The sequence below is a fragment of the Lynx rufus genome, unplaced genomic scaffold (genome assembly GCF_022079265.1).
Source record: "Lynx rufus isolate CCGP_SWC_20201006 ecotype Redwood Valley unplaced genomic scaffold, mLynRuf1.p SCAF_5, whole genome shotgun sequence".
Lineage (NCBI taxonomy): Eukaryota > Metazoa > Chordata > Mammalia > Carnivora > Felidae > Lynx > Lynx rufus.
Genome location: NW_025814867.1, coordinates 85,685,078 through 85,710,435, shown reverse-complemented (window position 1 = coordinate 85,710,435; position 25,358 = coordinate 85,685,078). Strand labels below are relative to the sequence as shown.

The window sequence follows — 25,358 nt, the reverse complement described above, 5'->3', positions numbered from 1 at the left end:
TAATAGCTAAAACATTTTATGCGGTTAAATGGAAATAAAGAGGGGACACATATATCATTTCTCTGAAAATCAGATAGTATCTTTGGGGAATGATGTCACCTTGAGCGTCAGTTTTCCTATCTATAAAACAGAAATAACAATATGGACCCTATAAAGTGGTGGGAGTGAGAGAGCTGTAACTCGCTCTCCCTCTCTCTCTCTCTTCCTCCCGAGAGGCAAACCAGAAACCCCTGAACCTTCTCTAAAACAGCTCCTGGACTCTCTGCGACCGAGCCCGGGTAGGATCGAGAGGACCAAAAGACCAGGAGGGGGCGGGGCGAGAACAAGGGGAGGTAGGCTTTGTTCTCGCCCCGCCCCCGCCCCTCCCTAGATATCGCGAGAGGGCGGGTCCGCTTGGCTTCGGCTTCGGCGTCGGCGTCGCTCCCGCGCTGGGGCAGTAGGCCGGCTTCTCTCCGCGGGCCGCGGTTAGTTGTCGGTGGCGAAGGGCGCGCGAAGGGCCGCCAGCCGCGCGGCGTCGGCCCTGGCGTCGGGGTCGTTGTGTCGTCACAACGACTCCGGTAGTCGTCTCCGCGACAGCAGGTGCGGCCGCTTTAGCCCCAGGCGGGCTCCGCGGCTGCCTGGCGAGTCTGTGCACGCGCCCAGCCCTTTCCTTCCTGGACCCAGCGCCAAGCAGCGACGCTGAGCCGACCGCCGGAGCGGCGGGCAATGGCGGCCTCGACGGCCTCGCATCGGCCCATCAAGGGGATCCTGAAGAACAAGAGTTCTACGACTTCCTCTGTGGTGGCCTCGGCCGAACAGCCCGGTCGGAGTGTCGACGAAGAGCTGAGGTGAGAGCCGGGAGCGACGGCCGCGGGTGGGCCTGGGAAGCTCCTCCCCGCTCGGGCGGCCTCGCCTTCCTCCCCGCCGCCGTTACCGGCCCCGACCCCGAGCCTGAGCGCTGACCGGCGACCGGGGCAGCTCTGTGGATGCGGCTCCGGCACCGCTCGGGTCTCCGTCCTCCGGCCAGGGTGCCGGCTAGAGTGATTTAAAGAAGACAGGAGCTATGACGTTTATCATTTCTGTTTTTTGTTTTTTTCTTTTTAAAAAGTATATGCGCAGATGTAATATTTTGTAAAACAAACATCTGATCTTTGAACTTTGGGAAATTAGGAACATTAAAGAATCAAATAGAAGTTTCAGAGCTTCACCTGTTAAGCTTTTATAATTTCTTAACTTCGTATCTGAGGTATCTAAAATTTTTCAATGATAAAAGTCTTTTCTTGTTATGTGAACCCTTTAACATCTGGTCTCAAGCCAATAGGAGACCTCTCCATAAAAGAGACCCTTTTCCCCATTTTTCTAATTGAGCTTCCACAGTCATTCCTTTTTAGGTGAAGATCATGCCTCACTCAGTCTGGTATGGTAGATCCTGGTTTGTCATTTTCTCTCCACTAAGGGGAACAAAAATTTTCCAAGTCTTTGGTCTATATTTAATGAAAATATACTTACTGCTAATTGTTTTTGTATCTGCAGCAAGAATTAGGAGTACTCTCTAGTCTTTGTTCCTCTTGGAAGGCATAACTAAACTCAGAACAGTTCAGAGAGTAGCAACTTAAAATGATCTAGTGATGTTTTAGTCTTTCATACTCACACATACACATGTAAAAAGATGTTGCCCAATAGCATTTTGTTACAGTAAATGATTGGAAACAACCTAAGGTCTGTTAATAAGGACTGGTGAAATATTAATTATGGTACATTTATATAATGAAACAATACACCAGCCTTTTAAAAAGAATGAGATAGATGTATTTGCACAGAGGAAGATATCCAAGGTGCCATGCTCAATGAAAAAATAAGTAGTACAGTAGAGTGTAAAACATACCACTGGATTAGAAGTGCTAGGGGGCTTCGGTGTTATTAAGATACCTAAAAGTATAAAGACTCCTCATTCTGGAGAGAAGTTACTGAAATCTGTAAAGTCATAAAGGTAAAATGAGGATGTTTGTAAAAATTTAAAATATTGCAACTAGAGCAAACCTGTTCAAATATCAATTTAGGTCTATACAGTGAACTACTGCTATCAAATTTCCCACCACATGGATTTATGGAAATTTGTGTTACCTTAAAGAAAACACTAAGTAGGATGACAGCATAGAATCATGGCCTTTGGATGCTTGACTTACATTTTCTAACAGGAAATTTTCAAACCTGTCTTTTGGGTAAGCTGCTTCAAGTGGGAATTGGTGGGGAATTGGTGGGGAATTGTTGTAGGTTACTAAATTAAGAAAAATCTCACGGGCACATAGCTATAGCAGGAAGACCAAGATAGTTTACAAAACAAAACAAACTGCAGAAAGCTCTTATGCAGTTTCAGAGTATTCAACCACAAGAGTATGGTTCTCACTGGCAAGCTTAATTTGAGTTTCTTTTTGTTTGGCTACCAAGTAACTTACTGTTTTTCTCTTTCTCTGCTTCCTTATCTTCTACTTATTCTCAACTTTGATCTGCCATAATTTCCTGTGGCCTTACTCAGTGGGTTAGCCTCTCTCTGTTATTGGCTGGGGTTTACTTCCAGGTCTTCCTGCCTTGAAAACCACTATCCTAGACTGCTAGCAGGACAGATTCACTTAGAAGGGACCTTTTACAAGGTTCCAGGGTAGATGATTTTGACTGACTTGTCCAGTTGAGAGGGTTAGCACTGAAGTCTTCAGAGCTCTAATTCATTGAGGTTCATGTTTGGTTCCAAGTAGTAAAAGGGGATGGGCTTTTTCATGATCAGTGTTAATGGTTACAGTCATGTAGCAAAGAAAATTCTATTGGTAATACACTCCACATTGTTTATGTCATAGCTTATGCAAACAGTATTATTATGAGAGCCTCTTTGAACAGAAATGATAAAAAACAAAAAACAGTTGAACACTCTTTGTAATGTTTTGATTTTAATTTAAATACAACCAGTATTCCCCCTTTCCTGTAAAGAGGACTGAAAATAAATAGCTATCTTAGTTACAATACACTGAAAATTCAGAAACTAGTAAGTGTAGTGTAATAGTTTACCTTTTATAAGGCAAAAGAATCTCAGATTACTGTGAAAATGACCAGGGATCTAAGTCAATTCTTGTTATTCTTAGTAGTTCTGTTCTGTATAATAACCATAGACACTGAATTAGTGAGTACTGAACCATTGCTCCAAGGGGAAATACAGAGTTAGGTTCCTGCAAGGTTCCTTCTTGTGCCTAGAGCACTAGACAGCACTTTAGCACTACACTTGGGAGCCATTTAAAACAATACGTTCAACAAAAAAACAAAAAACGTGGTACTAAATGAACTGCAAAAGAGACACTTACTTACAACATGAGTGCTAAAGCAAGAAGATAAAGTATCCCCTTGTTTAACAGCTGGAAGGATGTGCATGGAGCAACTCAAATTTTCCCCTGTTCTGTGCATGTCTGTGAGAGATGGAGAAAACGCTTCAGGTATTGATTTTGGAGTTACAAATTTTATCAAGTAGGCATATTTGCAAATTCAGAATCTGCAAGTAACCATACCTTTTATTGGTGCCTTTATCAAGTCGTAGTTTTCCTTCTTCTGCACATACCACTGCTTCACCCTGGTTTCATTAGTTATGAGGATATTATTTAACATTTTATTTAACACAGAGACATGTTACCAAGGGATTTTTTTTTCCCTAAGGCCAGAAGTTGAGTTGTCTTATTCCAGTGGTCTCTAAACTTTTTGTTGTGTATCTTTTTAGTAGGAAAAAAATATGCTTCAAATATGTTTGTTTATAATTTATCTCATATATTACTATCATTAGATAATATTTCAAGGCTCATTATACACTTAAAGTGAGATTCATATAATGCCATATTTCAAATAGTCCTGGAATATTTTTTATACAGTTCTTGTCAAACTTTTTTTGATGTCTCAGTGCTATTATTTTCTTATTCTTGTTATGGTACTGTTATCGTCAATGAATGGTTTCTTCAGTTACCACTTGTCAGATACCATTTTTTGAGGGTTAGTTCCACTGGACAGAATCTGTAAATCCACATAACCAGTTATAGGTAAATCTCAATTTTATCACATTGTTCAACTAATTAGAACACCACTGTCATCTCCTATGATTTTGGAATTCCCATTCTATCAGGATACCTTGAATATAGTGTACAACTTGTGAAGGTCTAACATAACAACAGATCTGGTGAGTAGCCATGTGCATTTCATCAGAAATAAGAAATCATGTATTCTAAGATGTACCATGATTTTATGTACCACCAAGAAAGAAAAAAATACTGTCAATTATAAGATGCCATCCGTTTTAAGATACACTGTTTTCAGAGAGGTTGAAATGAGAAACGTGTGCATTTTGAATTGGTGAAAATAATGAAGTTAAATGTTACTAAAGACAGGGCGTCTGGGTGGCTCAGTTGGTTAAGCATTGGACTTGAGCTCAGGTTATGATCTCATGGTCCATGAGTTCCAGCCCTGCATTAGGCTCTGTGCTGACAGCTCAGAGCCTGGAGCCTGCTTAGGATTGTGTCTCCCTTGCTCTCTGCCACTCGCACATGCGCGCTCGCTCGCTTGCTTTCTCCCTCCCTCCCTCTCTCTCAAAAATAAATAAACATTAAGAAAAAACTTAGAAATGTTACTAAAGCCTATTTTATGAGAGGTGTTATAGGTTAGTGATTAATCTGGGGCTAGATTGCCTGGGTTTGGATTCTACTAGTTACTAGCTCTGTGACTTCCAGTGAGTTATTCGTTATATCCATGCCTAGTTTAATTGTTAAATGAGTTAATAAATGTAAAGTTTTTAACTCAGTACCTCACCCTCAAATGTTAGTCTTCAAGTAGAAATAAATATAGAAGTCTAATTTTTCCCACACCTCAGTAGGTTGTTTTACACAGTATGCTTTGAAGTCACTATGTTCCATTCAAATTCTATGGTACTCTCAGGTGATACAGGCAAATTCTGCTTCAAAACATTGTGCTTGAATTAATTGCCTTTAATAAAATTTCATATAAGCATGCTTCAACTTCATCTTTTTCTGCCTGTAAAGGGATATGGACTATAGTCAAAGCCTCACTGAGCAGAGTTTTCCAAAAGTGACTTCTTGATTACTGATTGCTTTTATTGTTAACTCTTACTTTAATTGTTCAGTAATTGTGTCAAGCTTCAAAGTATTGTACTTTGTCAACTTATGTAAGTTGAATCTCTTATTTAAAGAAAGAACCACTTCTTGAAATGTGCAATTAAGGGGCGTCTGGGTGGCGCAGTCGGTTGGGCGTCCGACTTCAGCCAGGTCACGATCTCGCGGTCCGTGAGTTCGAGCCCCGCGTCGGGCTCTGTGCTGACAGCTCAGAGCCTGGAGCCTGTTTCGAATTCTGTGTCTCCCTCTCTCTCTGCCCCTCCCCTGTTCATGCTCTGTCTCTCTGTGTCTCAAAAATAAATAAACGTTAAAAAAAAATTTAAAAAAAAAAAAAAAGAAATGTGCAATTAAGTGTAACACCTTGAAGCAAAATCTTGCTTCCCACTCTAAGCGTGGCTAAAACTTATCAAATGAGCAAGTCACAAGCAACGAGAAGTACGAGTAGGTTTTGAGGTGGCATCATATGAGCTATCAAAGTGAAAGTGAGAAGGGGTGACTTTCTGGACCAGATTTAGGCTGCAGGAAAACCAATCTCCCAAGTGGGTGGAGGAAAATGAAACCAGCAGGTGCTTTCGTGCTCCTAGCAGATCTGCAGTGTAAGTGGTGGTGTCCCTCTTTTTTTCTAGGTAGAGAGAATGAACCGCAGGTCATACAAACAGTTTGGAATTAACCTCAAATCCTGCTTTTTGGATTTTGTTACTCCAAACTAATGTTACTTCTGCCAAAACTTTAGAGATGCTTATTTCCATATTTAGTGTCCTCTGCTGAGAGTTTCTTCTACTACACTACCTTCTCCCTAAGAATTCCGGTGTGCTTTGTAGCCTATTGTTTTATGCCCTTATTTAGATTGATGATTTTTCAAGATATTGTTATCTTCTTTGGAGCTGATTAATTCTAAGAATTTCTTTTGTTCTTAGTATTACGTTGAGAAAGTGGAGTAAAGCTTTGAATATATAAAACTTTAGTTCTATTTATAGTGGAGAGTAAATGGCAAACAAAAATTTTGGGCTATATATAATGTGGTGATACATAATGTGGTTTATTATCTTATATATATATTTCTTGGGTTTATATATACACAACATGGTTTAAATCTTTAAATTTGAGTGCTTTATATAATTCATCATTGTAAATCTATATAGATGTGAAGAAGTTACTCATATGTAAAGAACTTAGTCAAACTCAGAAGGTTTCCAGTGGAAAGGCAAAGTATATAAACATAATACATAAAAGGAAAGTAAGGGGTGCCTGCGTGACTCAGTCGGTTAAATGTCCAACTTTTGATTTCCACTCAGGTCGTGATCTCACGATTTGTGAGGTCCAGCCCAGTATCATGCTCTGTGTTGTGCTGACAGCACAGATCCTGCTTGGGATTCTCTCCCTCTCTCTCTCCCTCTCTCTCTCCCTCTGTCTCTGCCCCTTCCCACTTGCACTTGCACACTCTCTCAAATAAATAAACTTTTAAAAATAAAAGGAAAGTAAAATAACAAGCATTTTCCCATATTTATAAGGTAATGAACAAAGAAACCAGCTTTTTTAAATTATTTTTTTAATTTTTAGAGAGAGTGCACATGTGTGAGGGAGAGGGACAGAGAGAGAAAATCTTAAGCAGGCTCCATTGAGCATGGAGCCTGATGAGGGGCTCAATCCCACCACCCTGGGATCATGACCTGAGTCAAAATCAAGAGTTGGGCACTCAACTGACTGAGCCACCCTTTTAAATACTGATTTATACCTGCTCAGGTGGAGAAAACACATGCACAAATACCCAATCTTGGCAAAGTTTGGTGATGATTGGGGACATTACATATTCTCTCTATTAAAACTTTATGATGGGTACACCTGGGTGGCTCAGTCGGTTAAGCGTCTGACTTTGGCTCAGGGCATGATCTTGTACTTCACGGGTTCAGGCCCTGCATGGGACCCCTGTGCTGACAGCTCAGAGCCTGGAGCCTGCTTCAGATTCTGTCTCCGTCTCTCTCTGCTGCTCTTCCACTCGTGCTCTGTCTCTCTCAAAAATGAATAAACATTTAAAAAATAAATAAAAGGTAAAACTTTTACAACATGACACTCCATATTGTCAATATCAAGAACTATAAAGCCCTTAATACATTTTAACTTAGATATACCTATCCTAGCAAATTATCCTAAAAATATCATTGAATAGAATGTGCCCAAATATGGTCATTTCTCCTTTATTCTAAATAGGAAAATCTTGGATTTAATATAAATATCTAACATTAGGTGAACAGTTTATTATTGAGTCTTGTGCATTTGTTAAAAAAGACTAGGGGCGCCTGGGTGGCTCAGTCGGTTAAGTGTCCGACTTCGGCTCAGGTCATGATCTCGCGCTCCGTGAGTTCGAGCACCACGTTGGGCTCTGTGCTGACAGCTCAGAGCCTGGGGCCTGCTTCGGATTCTGTGTCTCCCTCTCTCTCTGATCCTCCCTCGTTCATGCTCTGTCTCTCTCTCTCTCAAAAATAAACATTAAAAAAAACTTAAAAAAAAAAAAAAGAGTAGAGGGAAGCCTGGCTGAGTCGGTTGGTGGAGCATGCGACTCTTGATCTCTGCTTGTAAGGTTCAAGCCCCAAGTTGGGTGTAGAGATTACTTAAAAAATAAAACCTTAAAAAAAAAAAAGAAAACGACTAGAAAATGCAATTTTTCTATTTGCTATTTTCAACTTGGCTTATTATGCTAAAATATATATAGTAATAGCTTCCGTATCAGTATATTTATTTTATATATTGTATTTATTGTTTTGTATGTGTATGTAGGCTGTGTATGTGTTTTTATATATATACTGATAGCTTATATATTTTTATATAATACATATTATTTCCTATAGTGAAAGAATATGCAGAAATCAAAATTGTTAATGGGTTCAGGTGCTGGTATTGTGATTATTAAATATTATCCTTAATTTTAAGGAAACATTTCTTTAAAAAAAATTTCTTTTTAATGTTTATTTTTGACAGAGAGAGCATGAGCGGGGGAGGGGCAGAGAGAGAGGGAGACACAGAATCTGAAGCAGGCTCCGGGCTCTGAGCTGTCAGCACAGAGCCCAATGAATGCCAGGCTGGAACTCACAGACCATGAGATCCTGACCTTAGCCAAAGTCAGGCACTTAACTGACTGAGCCACCCGGGTGCTCCAAGGAAACATTATTTCTGCTTGTATCCTACAGTTCTTTTTCTCATATTATCTCACAAAATAGATGTATAGGGTGTTTGGTTTCCCACCCATTAGAAGAACCTCTTAAACTCCAAAGGTCTATCATTCCCCTGTCCTAAGAAGTAATGATGATAAATTGTCTTTTTTTTTTTTTTTTAATTTTTTTTTTCAATGTTTATTTATTTTTGGGACAGAGAGAGACAGAGCATGAACAGGGGAGGGGCAGAGAGAGAGGGAGACACAGAATCGGAAACAGGCTCCAGGTTCCCAGCCATCAGCCCAGAGCCTGACGCGGGGCTCGAACTCACAGACCGCGAGATCGTGACCTGGCTGAAGTCGGACGCTTAACCGACTGCGCCACCCAGGCGCCCCATAAATTGTCATTTTTAATTCAATATTGTTAACATCGTTTAGGAAATAACTTGTTTTCTTTGAAGTTAGGAAGTACCTAACAAGGTCATTAATATGTGTTTATATTTAAGTATTTTGTTGTAACATAATACACGTACGGAAAGGTGTGTTAAATGTAATTTTAAAGTTTAAGAAATTATAAAATTATAAATTATTTATGTTATAAAATTATTATATATTATAAAAACCCCTGTAACCACCATCCTGTTTAAGAAAAAAAAAATTTTCTATTACTTCAGAAATGTCCCCTGCCCTTTCCGGTCACACTCTTTCCTCCCCCCACCCCCAACATAATCACTCTCCTGACTTTTATGGTAATCATATAAGCATACATCCTTACACACTTTAGTTTTGCCAGCTTTCAAACTTTATATATGGATGTGTTAGTTTTCTTTCACAGTATCTTTAATAGGAAGTCTTAATAGGACTGTCTATTAATACAGGTTTTATGAAACTTACCTGTGCTTTTGTTTCTGACTCACGCTTAACTCCAGCTGTCATTTCAGAGACATTTGTTTCTCAGGAGGGAACATTAGCGACGGTATCATAAGTCTCCCTTTTGTTTATTAATTGAATTGCTTTCTTCACAGACTTTAATTCTCTTAAAGCTTGTGTATGTTTGTTTCTTTTGTGACTCTTCTAATCAGAGCTCCTTTATCATGTCTGTTACCTAAATCTTTAGAAATGTATCTCTTCACTGTGAGTTTCCTTATATAGACTATGACCATGAGCCGACCTAGTCATTTGCTTTCTAAATTCACAGAAACGTATAGATAAGAAGTGTTTAGCAAAATGTCTGAAACAGTAGACTTAGTCAAATACAGAACAGGTTGTTTTTTTAGAAAAATTCATTCTGTGGCAGATCTTAAATATTTCAAAATCATTTAAATGTTGAGTCTTACACTTACAGGGCAAGATGGACGGTATCCAGTTCAAAAGCAACTTTAAACGTCTTTTCAGAATGCCCTTTTCAGCCCATTCTCTATAGTGCTAAGTGAGATATGATTTCAGGATTTTTAACCCAAAGCTTTAGATTTTAAAATCATAAGGGGCACCTGGGTGGCTCAGTTGGTTGAGCGACCGACTTTGGCTCATGTCATGATTTCACGGTTTGTGAGTTCGAGCCCTGCGCCGGGCTCTGTGCTGACAGCTCAGAGCCTGGAGCCTGCTTCTGATTCTGTGTCTCCCTCTCTCTCTGCCCCTCCCCCACTCATGCTCTGTCTGTCTCAGAAATAAACATTAAAAAAATTTTTTTTTTAAATCATAAAAACTCCTTATGTTTTCATGGTACTTGTATAATTTTGTTTTCACAGACAGTATTTCAGTTGATTATCTCAACAACCCTGTATTGTAAGGAAGACTTACTAAAACTCCATTTTATTATAATTTCCATGTAGAATAAATATAGCCCAAAGCAGGGTGTTTGTTGGACTTGCCTATAGTCCTAGAACTAGTGAAGAGTAACTAACTGAGACTTGAACCTTAAATATCTGTCTCCTAGTTAAACTGTGTTTTGTTTTTTCTGCCCCAAGACCAGTTATGTATTACTCGATAGATAGCAACTAGACCTCTAAAGAAATCAATATTATAAAGCAGTGTCTATTTTTCCAGTTTAGTTCAATCAAGTTTTTTTTTTTTTTTTTTTTTAAATACTAGTGAGATTTAAATTTGATTAGTTGAAAATTCAGGTGCATCCCATCCTGAATTTTAAAAAGAAAAAAAGCAACTCTTCAAAGAAGAAATCTTGTTTCTGTTCTTCCAGTGATGGACCCATATGTCTTAATTTTTAACTTTGTAACAGGCTTTTAAGATTTTACCTGTTTCATGGCGAAGAGACATTAGGTCATTTCTGACTGCTTTTGGGGGAAAAGTGAGAATTGTAGTCTTAGTCACTTGTGGAGTATGTCTGGGCCAACCTTTGCCTCTTGATAAAACAAAGGGTAAGGAACTTGTAGTCAAAAGTACTTAGTCTGTCGTGGAATATTCAGCCTTAAAAAGGAAGGAAATTTTGATACATGCCACAACACAGATAAACCTTGAAGACATTAAGTGAAATAAGCCAGTCACAAAAGAACAAATACTTTATGAGTCTACTTACATGAGGTACCTAGAGTAGTTAAATTCATAGAGACAGAAAATGGAATTGTGGGTACCTGGGGCTGGGAGAGGGGAGAATGGGGAGTTAGGGTTCAATGGGTAGAGTTTCAGTTTGGGAAGATGAAAAAGTTCTGGAGATTGGGTGGTGGTGGTGGTTTCACAGCAGTGTGAATGTACTTAATGCCACAGAACGACTGTACATTTAAAAATGGTTTAAAATGGTGAATTTTATGTTATACATATTTTACCATAATAGGAAGAAGAAAAAAGTGTTTAGTCTGAGATAGGGATGCAGGGGTGCTTTGGAGGAGAAAGCAAGAGAACATAAAAGGCTCACCTGCCATGAGTAGGCACATAAAATTTTGAGGTAACTCAAGGCATGAAGGGAATATGGTGTTAAAGTTTAAATAATGTAATTTTTCGGGGCGCCTGGGTGGCGCAGTCGGTTAAGCGTCCGACTTCAGCCAGGTCACGATCTCGCGGTCCGTGAGTTCGAGCCCCGCGTCAGACTCTGGGCTGATGGCTCAGAGCCTGGAGCCTGTTTCCGATTCTGTGTCTCCCTCTCTCTCTGCCCCTTGCCCGTTCATGCTCTGTCTCTCTCTGTCCCAAAAATAAATAAATGTTGAAAAAAAAAATTAAAAAATAAATAAATAAATAAATAATGTAATTTTTCAAGAGCATTTCAATCTGGATGTTGGTGGATTTAGGAAAATTAAAAATACCTCACCAATATCTCACTACAAAAACCTCACCAGTGTGGACAAATGCAGAAAAGATTTGAATCTGTGTAAAATCTACATTGATTTTTTACAGTAGTTTTATTTTCAAGTATATAACCAAGGCACAAACTGTGTATGAAAAAAATATTTTTGGGTGGCAGAGAGGTCTTTGATGTCTCTTTTAATGAGTAGATCAGAAGAATTTATAGTTAAGTCATCTAATTATTTAGCACGTTAAAAGATGTGTAAATATTTTGTTGAATGGATGTTAACTAATGTTTATAAAACACTTGTTCGTATTTTAAGTAAATTTATATCAGGTGCTCTGAATATACCATTTCTTAGCAAACTCTTATTTTTCTAGATTAAAGAAAAACTGAACTGTAATTTTATTTGCAACCTAAATCTTTATTAATGGTATTTAAATTTAGTGAGGTATTCTCTACAGTTTTATGTTCTAATTCTTTTTATTGTTTTGAATATCTTTGAAAAAATTAGGCCAAGGAAAGCTTTGGTGTTTTTTGTTTTTATTTATTTGTGTGTGTCCAGGCTTCTTTATTTAAGAAAGTTATGAGTGATGTGGGGATTAAAAACAAGAGCATCCTTGAACTTTACCTTCCCTCCAACCAGTTTCCCCCAAACTCCCTGCCCCCACACCCTTTGTGTTCCCAAATCCTTTCTTAGTGAAGAACTTAATCCTAAAGTCCTGGTTTGAACAAACCCCAGGTTTTGTTTCTCTAGCTCTCCCCCTTCCTCTGGCCCCCATTCCTGGGAGGGGCTGGCACCTCACTTTGCATGGTAGAGACCTGAGTGGTGACAGATGGAAGGAAAGGCTTCACTCTTAAGGAGAGGGACTGAAGAGTACAGTGTAGTGAAGTGAGGGCCCCCACTGCCTGGGGTACCAAAATGGAGCCCTGGTGCCAGAGGAAAGGATACTGGTGCCCTTGAGAAAGGGGATGCAGAGCCTCAGAATCCTCTTGTTGCGAACAGTCACTGCTTGTTTGCCCTTCTGCCAACGATTGCAGAACCACACTCATACTACATCCTTCTCAAGCCTGAGCTGCCGGGCAGTGTGGCTGATCTGTTGCAGGGTAGGTTTTGGAGCATGTCCTCCAGGTTGCCTCTCATTCAGTTCTTGACACTTGTTTGCTTTCTCTTTTGGGCTTGCCCAAGGGTCTCTGCTTTGCATAGCTCCTGTGGATTTTTGTTGTTGTCACCTTCCTCCACCCACTTCTGCAGGGGCCACAGCTTACACATGTTCTTGAAACTGAGCTTCAGAGCCTCAAAACAGCAGATGGTCATTTGGCTGAGCACCTTCCCAAAGAGAAGCTCCAGGGTGAGCCCCACATTGGCCTGAGCATATCCCAGGGTGATCCGCTTCTGCTTCAGGAGCTTGGCAAATTGTTCCAGGTCTGCAGAGCTTTGATGTCCTGGGACTCCTTAGGGTTTTGCTCAAGCTTCACAGCCCCAGGTGGGGCACCGCAGAGATTGGGGGAGGCCCCCTCAGAGTTGCTCTCCACCCTGGCTCCCCACTCACCCTCCAGCTGAGAGGTCTCCAGGCTGCCAGGACCTCCAACCTGAGGTCCACAGTATGCCATCTCCCCTCAGAATTCACACAGCATGCGGGCGTGGGGGAATCCCCCACATCTCAGGGCCTGGCCCAAACCCCCTGTCCCATTCCTGACCCACTGGGAGGGCCTTGGAAGCTCAGCCAGGTCTGAGGGTCAACCCAGCTGGGCTCTGGCCTTCCCTGCCCATCATCTCCATTGCCTATCGCCTCCACTGCCTGGAGGGGCAAGAAGGCCAAAGCGGAAACCAGGTGTCCCACCATGAGGAACAGAGGCACCCCAAGCTCAGGGCCTGGAAACATCTTGTTGTTTTTTATTGAATGGTTACTAGTAGATGAAAAATCCTCAACTAATATCATGCAGTGTGTAAATTTCAGGTTTTTTGCTGTTGTTAATTCCATAGGTCAGATAAGACTAAGCATGTCATAACGTAATAGTGTCTTGAATGCCTGGTGAAGATTCTAAATAGTGTTTTTAATATGTGGGCACTAAATATTCTATAAAATATTTACTGACATTTATTGTAATTACTTAGGCTTTTACCCTAAGTCACTTTCTATTCCAAGAAAGTATTTGTAAAAATAGAAGCTAGCAGTCAAATAGAAGTTGAAATGTGGGATTTGGATGTTTGTGAACTTTAGATGTGCACATTTTTTTTTTATCTTTTACTTCACTGAGGAAATTTGTTTTTCTTTTTAATTTTAGTAAAAAATCCCAGAAGTGGGATGAAATGAATATCCTGGCGACATATCATCCAGCAGACAAAGACTATGGTTTAATGAAAATAGATGAACCTAGCACTCCTTACCATAGGTAATGTTTCCCAGACATTCCTTTTTTACTTCCATTTTGCATTCGATTTGAGCTTCTGGATAACAGCTGATTTAAGTTTCTGAAAGATTTTATACTTGCTACTGGAGCACTAATCAGTAACTTAACTGAATATTTTTGTATAATAGTATAAGTAATATGTAACTTTAAAATTTGGGGGATCCATTTGTACATCATAATTGTAGTAGTAAATGTTTGTTGTAACTCAGCGGTCCCTAGTAAAAACACTAAAAACAGGAATAAACATGAAGATTGTGACAAAGGTAGAAAGAGATAATGAAATAGGTACAGGTACTAAAACTCAATACTAATAAAGCTTGAGGGAAGAAATAGACATATTATTTATGAAAAGTTAATGCCCTTGTTTTTCTAATTACAAGTATATAATATAAAACATGTCTTAAAGCTTTTATTGTACTAGAAGCAAAAATCAGGGCTTTCTTCCTTTTCAATAATTGTAATAGATAGGTATCCTTTATTATCTGTGTTGGTTAGAAATAACTATCCGAAAAGAATTAAAATTGTATGTGACTGAAAAAAACAGTCATAGGCATTATTTTTAGACTGTTTATATTTAAAATATAATAAATCTGAATGGTATTTTATTAGGTACTGCTCCCCCCCCCCCTTACCTTACCTATATCCTTCCTCTGGGAGTTGTCAAAGTTATTTGGTCCTTAAGTAATTGAGGCTACACACACACACACACACACACACGTGTGCTTTGCTTTTATCGACTTAGTGCTCTTTTTAAAAAAAAAATTTTTTTTTAAATGTTTATTATTTTTGAGAGACAGAGACAGAGTGCAAGCAGGGGAGGGGCAGAGAGAGAGGGAGACAAACAATCCCAAGCAGGCTCCCATGCTCTGTGCTGTCAGCCCAGAGCCCAACATGGGGCTTGAACTCATGACCTGAGCTGAAGTCGGCTGCTTAACCAGCTGAGCCACCAGGCGCCCCAACTTAGTGCTCAGTTTTACCAATTTCTTTAATGGCCCTTTTTAAAAAGAGTTTTATTTAATAGAAGAAGATGCTTTTAATAGATCTAATCATGTTATACTAAAGAATTTCACACTGTTGGAGTGCCTGGGTGGCTCAGTTGGTTAAGTGTCCAACTCTTGATTTCAGGTCATGATCTCACGGCTCATGAATTCGAGCCCCATGTTGGGCTCAGTGCTGCTCATGTGTAGCCTGCTTGGGATTCTCTCTTTCTACCCCTCCCCTGTTCTCTCTCTCTCTCTCTCTCTCTCTCTCTCTCTCTCAAATAACTAAACTTAAAAAAATTTCACAGTGTACAGAAGTTATGCTTCTATATATATGTACGTATGTGTATATATACACACACAAACACATATGATTCGTCTGTAAATTTTATAGCATAACCTAGAGTTGTCTGTAGAAGTTTTGCAAACTGATAGATTATTTTATCCTCCTCCGTTTAATTATATCCAATAACATAAATGAGTTTATTTCAACTTCCCATGGAAAAAAGAGCATTATCTAAACTATAGCACTTATTTAACTTGTCTTCTCAACCAGAAAAGGTATAAATCAGCATTTTTTAAAAATATAGGTGACTTCTGCTTTTTTTCAGCAACTTGAGAATTAAAGATGCCCATGTTTGTAATTAAGTGGGGAGAAAATGTTTTATTAGAGTTAGATTCGGAAAGCTAAATATAAATAGCTTTTTAACTTTCTGAATTAGGTCTTTTAGGATCTAATTATGGTATTTTACCTAACCTTATGTCTATATAGATCATTTGTTTCTGTCTTCAGGTTGATGTACAAATACATATTCTGAAACCAGACAGTGGTTTTGTTATTGTTTTCCTACATACTTGTTTCCTCCCGCTGGATGGAATAATTGGAGTATTTTTATTTTTTACAAATGATTCGAGTTGTTAATATTTATTTTCATGGCTACAGTAGATCATTTTGAGGATTTTCTTGATTAGTGCTGAATTTTTAAATATCTGCATGAAATAGAAACAAAATTAAGGCTTGAAGATGACAACAGAGCTACAAATATGTTGATACAACTAAATCAATAGAATTACCGTTCTCTACCTTGCTTTTCTGCTTGAAAAATTATAGTTCAGGTATTAATTATAATGTGCTGTCATTCTAGTATGGTAGGTGATGATGAAGATGCATTGAGTGATTCAGAAACCACTGAAGCCTTGACCCCAGATATCTTAGCTAAGAAGTAAGTACTGAAGACTACTATGAAGCATTTTTACTTGTGTTTAATTGTGCAGAGTTAAATGCATTCCACTTGTACAAGTGTGAAAAATCATGTGCTAAATTTATCTGGATTTTTCATAGCAATTTGTTTCTAGATTAAAATCAAAGTATGCAGGTAGCAGAAAGATTAGAGTACTAGAGGCTGGTACACAGGTTCCTTTTGTCAATACCCTATGCTTTTTTTTTTTTTTTTAATATCCTGTGTTTTAAAGATCTAAGTAAGATGGAGTATCTGGTTGGCTCAGTCAAAAGCATGGGACTCTTGATCTTGGGGTCATGATTTTGAGCCCCATATTGGGTCTGCATCTAGAGATTTCTTAAAAATAAATAAACTTTAAAAAGGATTGAAGTAAGAAAGGCAAAAATAAGTGGGTTCATAAAGAAAAAGCTCTATTCCTTTGCTGTTCATTGATTTCTGTCACCCTCCACTGTTCTTGTTGCTTACTGGTTTCTGTACTCATTCCCACTTTATTTTATTTTCCTCATCAGGTTATAGCTAGCATATTAATGATCTTTAAATGTTTTTATGAGACTGAGAAGTTGAATGAGACACTCAGTAAAAGAATATCACAGTGTTGATGTCTTTGTAAATGATTGTTGTGTAGATTAGCTGCTGCTGAAGGCTCAGAGCCAAAGTATCGGGTTCATGAACAAGAAAGCAGTGAAGATGAGGATAGTGACCTCTCACCTGAAGAACAAGGTAGTTGATTTCCTTTACTGCTTTTAGCAGTGTGCTAATAATTTTTGCTAAAATGAATTCATTATTTAATAATAAATTTATTTAATAATCCATTATTTGAAGGTTGTCAAGTGGTTTTCCTTTTGAGGAAGTGGATGGTGGAGGGATTAGGGAGCAACATTTTTATAATTCAGATTCTGCTTGTGTGGGTTTATTGGATAACAACTCTCCTCCCCCCCCCCCCCAAATTGCAAGAATTTGGGAAAATATTACCAACTTTTTGTAAGTGTTATTTTCTTTGTACCTTTTTTTTACTATTTGGTATAGAGTAGATGCTCAGTAAGTATTTAGTAAATTAATGCTTTAGAGTCTTTGAATATTTGGGTGACCTTAAAATGTATAGCAGTGAGAGCTAATTTCACAATTGCTTGTGCTTTTTCTTTTTTTAAGACAGCAGTGAAACTTACCAAATGAACCAAGATGATTAGATGTAGAGTGAAGATCTTTATTAGGTCCCATTGAACAAAAAGAACAGTAATATCATAGACAAGGAGATAAAGAGCTCTCTCAACAGGGTTGGAAGCGGCTCTTGTAGCCCACATAGTAGATAGACAGTTAAGGCATTGCTACCTACTCACGGTTTCTGTTTTTACAAATAACACTGGTTATCTGTGGAGGTAAGAAGACAAGATATTTCACTTTGTAACTTTTTAAACTTTTTGACCATGTCAATGTATAGTTTTTTCAAGAATTAAGATTGTTTATATAGTTTGTTTTTAACTATTTTTAAAAGGAAAAGCCAAGCCTACCTATATAGGGAAAATGATGCAAGTAAAACACACGTACCCTCACAAAAAGAAAAAGAGAGTAGTAGAGTACTTGAAGCCACAGATGTTACCTGTACTGTAAAAGAGTTCTGAAATTGTACGGCTAAGATTTTGAATATTTTGCTACTTAATCCTCAAGATCTTTGTCATGTGTAGCTCCTAAGATATAATTTGTTATTCCTGTCTGTCATCTTCGGAATATAGCATATTCAACAAACTATGAGGGTCTGAGCCTAATTGTTATACAAAGGAGCCATATACAGATAGCCTAATCTCCAGTTGTATTATAGGTCTTCTACCCTCAGTGACTTCCTAATTACTTTACAAAAATATACTCCAAAAGACCCTTGAAAACAGTTTCAAATAGAAGTTGTTTCTAGACCTATATTCCTCATTATTCTCTTGAAAACATAATCTGTTGAGAAAAGGAATTTATTATTAATCTATACTGTCAGTTTTCATTAAGGGATTTTTCCTCAAATTGTAGTTTCATGGATTAGCCAGCAGGGGGAGCAATTTGATTACAATTTCAAAAGTTCAGTTCCTACTGGTAGAGTTACTGACTCATGTAGGTGTTTATTGCTTTTAAACAAATTACATATTTGAAAATCTTTGTTTATTGGTAGAAATTCTTAGAAAAAATTATCTTGTAACTGATAGTATAACAATTAAGATACAGGCTATGGAGTCAGACAAATCTAAATTTGTACTCCAGGTATCTCTTGTCTAATTTGTAATTTCTCTGAACTTCAGTTTCTTCATTTCAAATTGGGATCTATAAAAATATTTAGAGGTAATGCGAGCATTAAATAAGATAAAGGATTTAAAGCACTTAACACTGATTGATATTGTAAGTGTTCAGTGAATAATAACTTTTAATAATTTAAATAATTGGTATGTTCCGCATTATATTATTTTATAGAATAGTTTAAAAAAAGTGTACAAAAGAGACTCACTTGTGAAGTTCACATGGAGAGTTGATTATTGTTAGAGCCAGGGCTGAAATCTTAATGTCCTTGTACTCTTTGCAGTGTGTTTCTCTACCATACAAGGATTGCAGATAAAATGGGCATAAATATTCAAAGAAGATTGAGACCAGTAGTATTAGCATTTTTCTATGAAATGAATGGATTGCATATTTTAAATTTATGTCATACATTTTAAATATTGTAAAATTAGGATATATCTGTAACAAGCAAAACCAAATTCAACATCTCTTAGAATTTAAATAATTTTCTTAGACTATCAATAGTGTTCACAAGAAACACGGTAACATCAACTCCTTGGAAGAAGAAACTACAAATTAAAACAGCATCTTAGTACCTTTCTTTCCTTTCAGATCAACAAAGATTAGAATGAATGACAATTTTTCTTTGGCTGTGAATGTGGAGAAATAAGTTACTGATACACTGTTGGTGGGCATGAAAAATGGTTTGGCTTTTCTGGAGGGCAGTATAGCAATATATGAGCCCCAAGCTTTAGAAGAAAATGACACCCTTTGATCTAGCAATTCAGTTTTCCAGAGTCTGTTCCAATGTTTTGTAAACATTTTTTACAAAGTCCTACTCAGTATACATGCATGCATAAATTACAAAAAGAAAAATTTCACAAAACAGTACTCACCTTTACTATATGTAGTGCAATCCAGTTTATTCTGTTTTCATTTTCTAAAAATGCTGGTTGTGACTCACTAAAGAGTCCTGATGCATGATTTGCAAAAAACACTAGTTCATATTGAGAAAATAATAGAACCGAAACACAAAAATGTATGTGTATTACACTATAAAAACTGAAAATACAAAGGTGGGGAATCAGAAGTCTTTCACCCAAGAATAGAGGATTAAATGGTAACTCAGTACTTTACAACCATTTAAAACTTACATAAATCTGTTATGTACGTGGCGGAATTTTACTATATCTTATACCTTATTGTCTAAACTCGGGATCATTTTAGAATGAAAGAAAGGGTCATACTATATTTCATCAGATGGTGCACATAAACTAAACTTGCCTGGACAAACAGGGACATATGGTAATCCTAACTATAGAGTAAGTGAAAAAACAGCATATATAAAAATATATGAGTTATTTTCAGAAAAAACATTTTTAGAAAATGCTCTAAAGTTAATGGGAATTTGAGTGAGGAAGTTTGTAAAACCATTTTTTGTATGTTTTTTTATCATTGGTTTTTGCATCATCTGAATACTTGAAAGGCATCACTAAAAATTTAGTCATGAGGATTTGGTCTTTTTATTGGCCTCTTTTTTAAATTTTGCTTCCTTCTACCGTATCATATTCTCAAACAATAAATCAAATCACAAAAGTAATTTTTAAATAGAGAAGAAGAAAGATGCCTGGCAAGATCTTGGTAGTTTGAAACAAATGTTTATGGAATACTGAGATGGCTGTTAGTCTCAGAACTTGCCTTCTTCCAACCCAAATAGAGGCTGAAAAGTGATTGATCAATACTAACAAGAACTATAAATGCCTACTTTTGAAACATAAATAAGTGTAAGGCATCTGTAAGTGCAAATGATGGTGAAAACTTAGAGGGAATTAGAGGAGATTGAGAAAGTACTTTGAGTAGTCTTATTCTGAGCTTTCTCTATGCTTTTTTGGCATTGAAATGGTTTAATGAATACTGTAATAAAACTATTGCAAATGAATTTTAATGCTCTTGTTTGACAGAATAAACAGTTGGCAATTTTATGTCACCCCCCCCCCTTTTTTTTTTATTTACTGGTCTAAGAAGTTTTAAAATCTCAGAACTATTTCTTCGTAAACAGTTAATGTTTAAATGCTATTTACAAAATATCAGTTATATTTATTTGCCGCTAACTTTGTATATCTGTGCTGAAGACCATAAATGAAAGAATAGTCTAGGGTCACTTCACTGTGCCTTATAATAGCCTTTTCTTAAAATTACTCTGGGAATGAGGTTATGTGTTTAGCTAGCAGTGTCTTAAGTCACGGCAGTTTCTTAGTGGATAATAGGAATTTTAAAAGGAATTTGTAATTATAAAAATGGAAGACTAAAATTACCCCATAGTTCTTTGACCCAGAATTATAACCACTGTTATTTGTTGAGTTATATTTTCTGTGTGTATGCATACAAATGCGTGCAGGCTTTGTACCTGACATATGTATGGTATTATATACCTTGCTTTTTTTCTCATTCTACTCTTGAGATTTTTCTTGCATCTTTAAGTTTTCTTCACAAATGTAACTATTAAGGGCTTTTATTCCTATTCTACCTTTAAGATGTACTTGAACCATCTAAAAGAGATCGGGCCAGGTAGTAAATAGTTTAAGTTTTGTGGGCTATATAGTTGCTATTGTACCTACTCAACCCTGCCATTCTGCCATTGAGTTCAAAAGCAGCCTTAAGCATTACAAAGACAAACTAGCATGATTGTGTTCCAGTAATAGTTTATTGACCAGACAGATGCAGGCTGTAGTTTCCTAGTCCTTGAGCTAAAGACTTCCTAAGCCTACTTTTTGTATCTTGTAGAAAAAAAGCGACAATTTGAAATGAAAAGAAAGCTTCACTACAATGAAGGACTGAATATTAAATTAGCTAGACAATTAATTTCAAAAGACCTGCATGATGATGAGGAAGATGAAGAAATGTCAGAGACAGCAGCTGAAGAATGCATGAACGTGGAACAATCAAATCAAGGTTAGATGTTTCTGAAATCATCACTGATACTCTCATGATTCTTTGTGCCTAAATAATATACTTTGTTTTGCTTTACACATAAGTTTGAAGAACCTCAGAAAAATTTTTTGAAATTCACTTATGCCAAACTTTCTAAAATTTCAAGCCCTATGGCTAATTTCAAAATAAAGTTTTTGTGCCCAGGGTTGATTTAAGACCACGCATTAAGTATATGGCTGGGGTTTTTTTGTTTGTTTACTTGGTTTAAGCAGTGATGTTTATCTTTACATTAAGCTGTGTTTTCTTTTTGATGTTTCAGATTGTATTTTATCTGTCATACCAATCTAAGGTTTAAACTTTTTAAAAGAAACCTGTTTTTAATATGGAAGACTTATTTAACATCCTTTCAAGTACAAAGTATGTCACATCTTTCCAGTGTTGATTCTTTTGACTGTTGGATTGATAAAATATCTGGCTGATTTTTCTATTTGTTTTTAAGTCTCGGACAGTTAGCCCTTGCAACCTACCAGCTCTTGATCCATCATAGTGAATAGATTTTATTTATTTTTAATAAACTGTTATTCTGGTATTTAATGTAGGTGAATCTTCTATACCGCTAATGCAGATTTTGTGCCCATTTACCTTCTCTTTGTACTTGAAAACTGATGCTTTGTACTTGAAAACTGGAGATGTAAGTTACTTTATTTGTTGTGCCTCATAGTTAAATCTCCGGAAAGTAAATAATTATTAGTGTTTTGGTGAGCATATATGAAATAGGAGTCTGTGGTGTAGGACCTGATGATTGTGTCTCATTTCATGTCCTAATTGTAATGTTTTTGTTATTCTATATTATGCTTTAGCCTTTCATTTTGTTTCATATAGCGTTTCATTTCCATTTTATTCACCATAGTTTTTTTTTTTAGTTATAATTATATGTAACTGAACAAACTACATTTTAAGTAATTACTGTTACATGTCTCTCTCTTCCTCTTTTAAAATTTATTATCCATTTTTAATAGGGACATACCCTAATCACTCTTTGTTTCCCATTTACCTATATATCTCAGTGATGTATTTTTTTATGTATTCAAAGTGAACATTTTTTTGGTTATAACTTTTCATCAATTTCTGCTCAGACTTTCAATATCAATTCTTAGTGACAATGGCAAAGCACTAGGAATACCCCTCATTTGCTGGAGATTTGCACCAGTACCACTGTGCAAATATTAACAGGATTTTTTTTTTAAGTCATGGCTTTTGACAAATAACTCTGGCCTTTTGTCTGTCATTGCTTTTAAGACTTAGATTTCACACCTTTAGTAATGTAAACAAACACATTTTTTTTTCATTTAAATACAATAGATGATTAAAATTTGTGTTAGCTCAGTGCCTGATTTTTCTTCAGTAGGGATGAAGTACTCCTTACACAGGAATTTATCTTACTTAGCATTATAAAGTCCACAAGGATAGAAAAGACTGTAATAAGGCATAGGGAAGTAAATTCCTTATTTGTCCTCTACTCTTTTTGAGACTTCAAAAAAAAAAAATCTTAATTGGCTTTTAAAATCTCCAGGTCTTGGGGAGCCTGGGTGGTTCAGTCAGTTGAGCGTCTGACTTCGGCTTAGGTCATGATCGCATAGTCTGTAAGTTTGAGCCCTGCATCAGGCTCTGTGCTGACAGCTCAGAGCCTGGAGCCTGCTTCCTCTTCTGTGTCTCCCTCTCTCTCTGCCCCTCCCCCACTCATGCTCTGTCTCTTTCTCTGTCAAAAATAAATGAACATTAAAAAAATTTTTTAGAATATTTAGGAAATAATACACATGATTTTATGTCAGACTGATTAGGCTACATCAAATATAACTTGTTTTTTAGGTTTTTAATTTGTTTATCATCCATAACAGTGGAAGGGAACTTTAGCTCAGGTAGTTAAGGTTGGCAGTACACAACAAATTATATTGACTTTTTTTCTTTTTTCTTTGCAGGATCTACTACAAGTGACCAACTGCAAAACAAATCACAGAGTTCATAGAAAAGACTTGTTCAACACTGTAATTGTCAGATATAAACCCTGTTACTATAATACACTGCTTCTTGTTCTCAACAATTCATGACTTAAGTACCAAAATGCATACCAATTATTATATATTGCCAAGAATTAAATAGAGACTAATTAGACTGAAATGCCTACTTGATACATATATTCTTGTGCCTAGTACTTCACCACAAATACAGCATAATGTCATCAGTCCAAAACTGAGGTTTTATAAGAACACTGGTTAATTTGTATAAGATATTATATAGCTTTTTATGCTTTAGAAGTTAAATAATATCTCTTGGGGGGGTTCTAATTTATTCACTTCTAGATGTGATAGCTCTTATAAAAAGTTTTTTTTGTTTTTTTTTTTTTTTGTTTTGTTTTTAACTCAAATCCAGTTGGAGCAACCAACCAATTATATAGGCTGATAAAATACTGAGTCTAAGAAGTATTTTAACATGTGTCTTCAACTTGATTTGTCTGTTTAATTGAAAAGGATTATAAGAGTAATTGTTGCATTTTCTGGCCTACTATCTTTAAAATTACCCTTGAGTTTCTTTATGTTTACAAGGACAGGATTGAATTTTTTCTCATCAAAACTAGCTTTTTTCACAAATAAATTATCAGGTTAAACTTGCACTAACATCTGCTCTGTTTTTTGTACACTTGATGGGCAGACTTTCAGATCAGTTTTTTAAATAAATGTAATTCTAATACGGTCTCAACATTCCCTTTATATGCCTATTTTGACCTCCTGCTTTTGTTTCTTACTCCTTTCCACATACACATACACAGTCCTTTACCTTAAAAGGTCATAAAGACTGGCATGAAATTAGGAACTCCTCCTTCTCTCACATATTCTATCATTTGCTGCTACAATGAAATTTTTATTTTGAGTATCAATGCCTATTAGCTCTAATACATGGAGAAAATTGAATAGCACTGTACTATAGACAGGAAATACAGTTGAACTGCGGAATTTCTACACCTCTATGATTTACAGCTTGCTAATTAAATTGCTATAATTAGTTTATTGTTTGACTTGATTAGACCTTAGAAAACGACTAACAGGTTTTTTGCATGATGAGAGAATTGTGTGTAACCAGTGATATGATGATAATTGCTGAATGTACAGACAGAAGTAATCCTGAACAGTTTTTAATTTAAAATTTTTAAATAGTCCCTGCTTTAAAGGGAATATGATAATGTATACTATGACAAATGTACTTTATTCTTCTAACACAGTAAGATCTGGATTTTTTTCCTGAGCTGAAGTGCAGTTCCTGTGTATCTTAGTTTAGTGGTAGTTTCATTTCTAGTCAATTATTTGTATCTTAATTTTTTGTCAGTACCAAAAGAATTCATTATATGAACAGACTTTTAAAATAGTTTCTGTATATTGTATATATGAAATGGCTTTTATTGAACAGCTTATCTTCCACTTGCAAGTTTATGGAAATACCAATATGTCAGAATAAATAAAAAGTGGGAGAATTCTTTGCTGTTAGAAGAATGTGCTTATTATTTTGAATGGCGTTTTTTTAAATGGGATCCAATCAGAGGCTTTTGTTTTTTTTAATTTTAGAGAGAGAGAGCATAAGCAGGGGAAAGGGGCAGAGGGATAGAGACAGAGAAAGAGAATCTTAAGCAGGCTCCATGCTCAGCGTGGAGCCCGACGTGAGGATCGATCTCATGGCTGCGAGATGACCTGAGCCAAAGTTAAGACTTGGATCCTTAACTGACTGAGCCACCCACGCGCCCCCAATCAGAGTGCCTCTAAGCTGTGTAGTATTCTAACAAACTTATTAGCTCATAATACCACTGATTTATAAACAAGATTGTTTTTATTGCTTTCTGAATTTAGAAAGTTGAGGTATTCTTACCAGGTTTATATCCGCTTTGGGGGATTTAAGCTTATATACATATGTGTGTACATATGTTCATGTACAAAGACTTCTTGGTTTTCTCATTTTGAGTTCTTAGAAAGTATC

The 25,358-nt window shown here is 36.8% G+C and overlaps 1 protein-coding gene and 1 pseudogene across 1 annotated transcript; one reads left to right on the top strand and one right to left on the bottom strand.

The window, feature by feature from the left end:
- The first annotated feature begins 446 nt into the window (after window positions 1-446).
- On the top strand, window positions 447-24,877 carry PPP1R2 (protein phosphatase 1 regulatory inhibitor subunit 2). Its single transcript, XM_047099039.1, has 6 exons — window positions 447-827; window positions 13,805-13,912; window positions 16,056-16,133; window positions 16,777-16,871; window positions 21,189-21,356; window positions 23,315-24,877. Exons 1-6 carry the CDS (start codon window positions 706-708, stop codon window positions 23,359-23,361), a joined length of 618 nt encoding a protein of 205 aa, XP_046954995.1. The 5' UTR covers window positions 447-705; the 3' UTR covers window positions 23,362-24,877.
- On the bottom strand, window positions 12,314-13,362 carry LOC124526496 (POU domain, class 5, transcription factor 1-like; annotated as a pseudogene).
- Window positions 24,878-25,358: the final 481 nt, after the last annotated feature.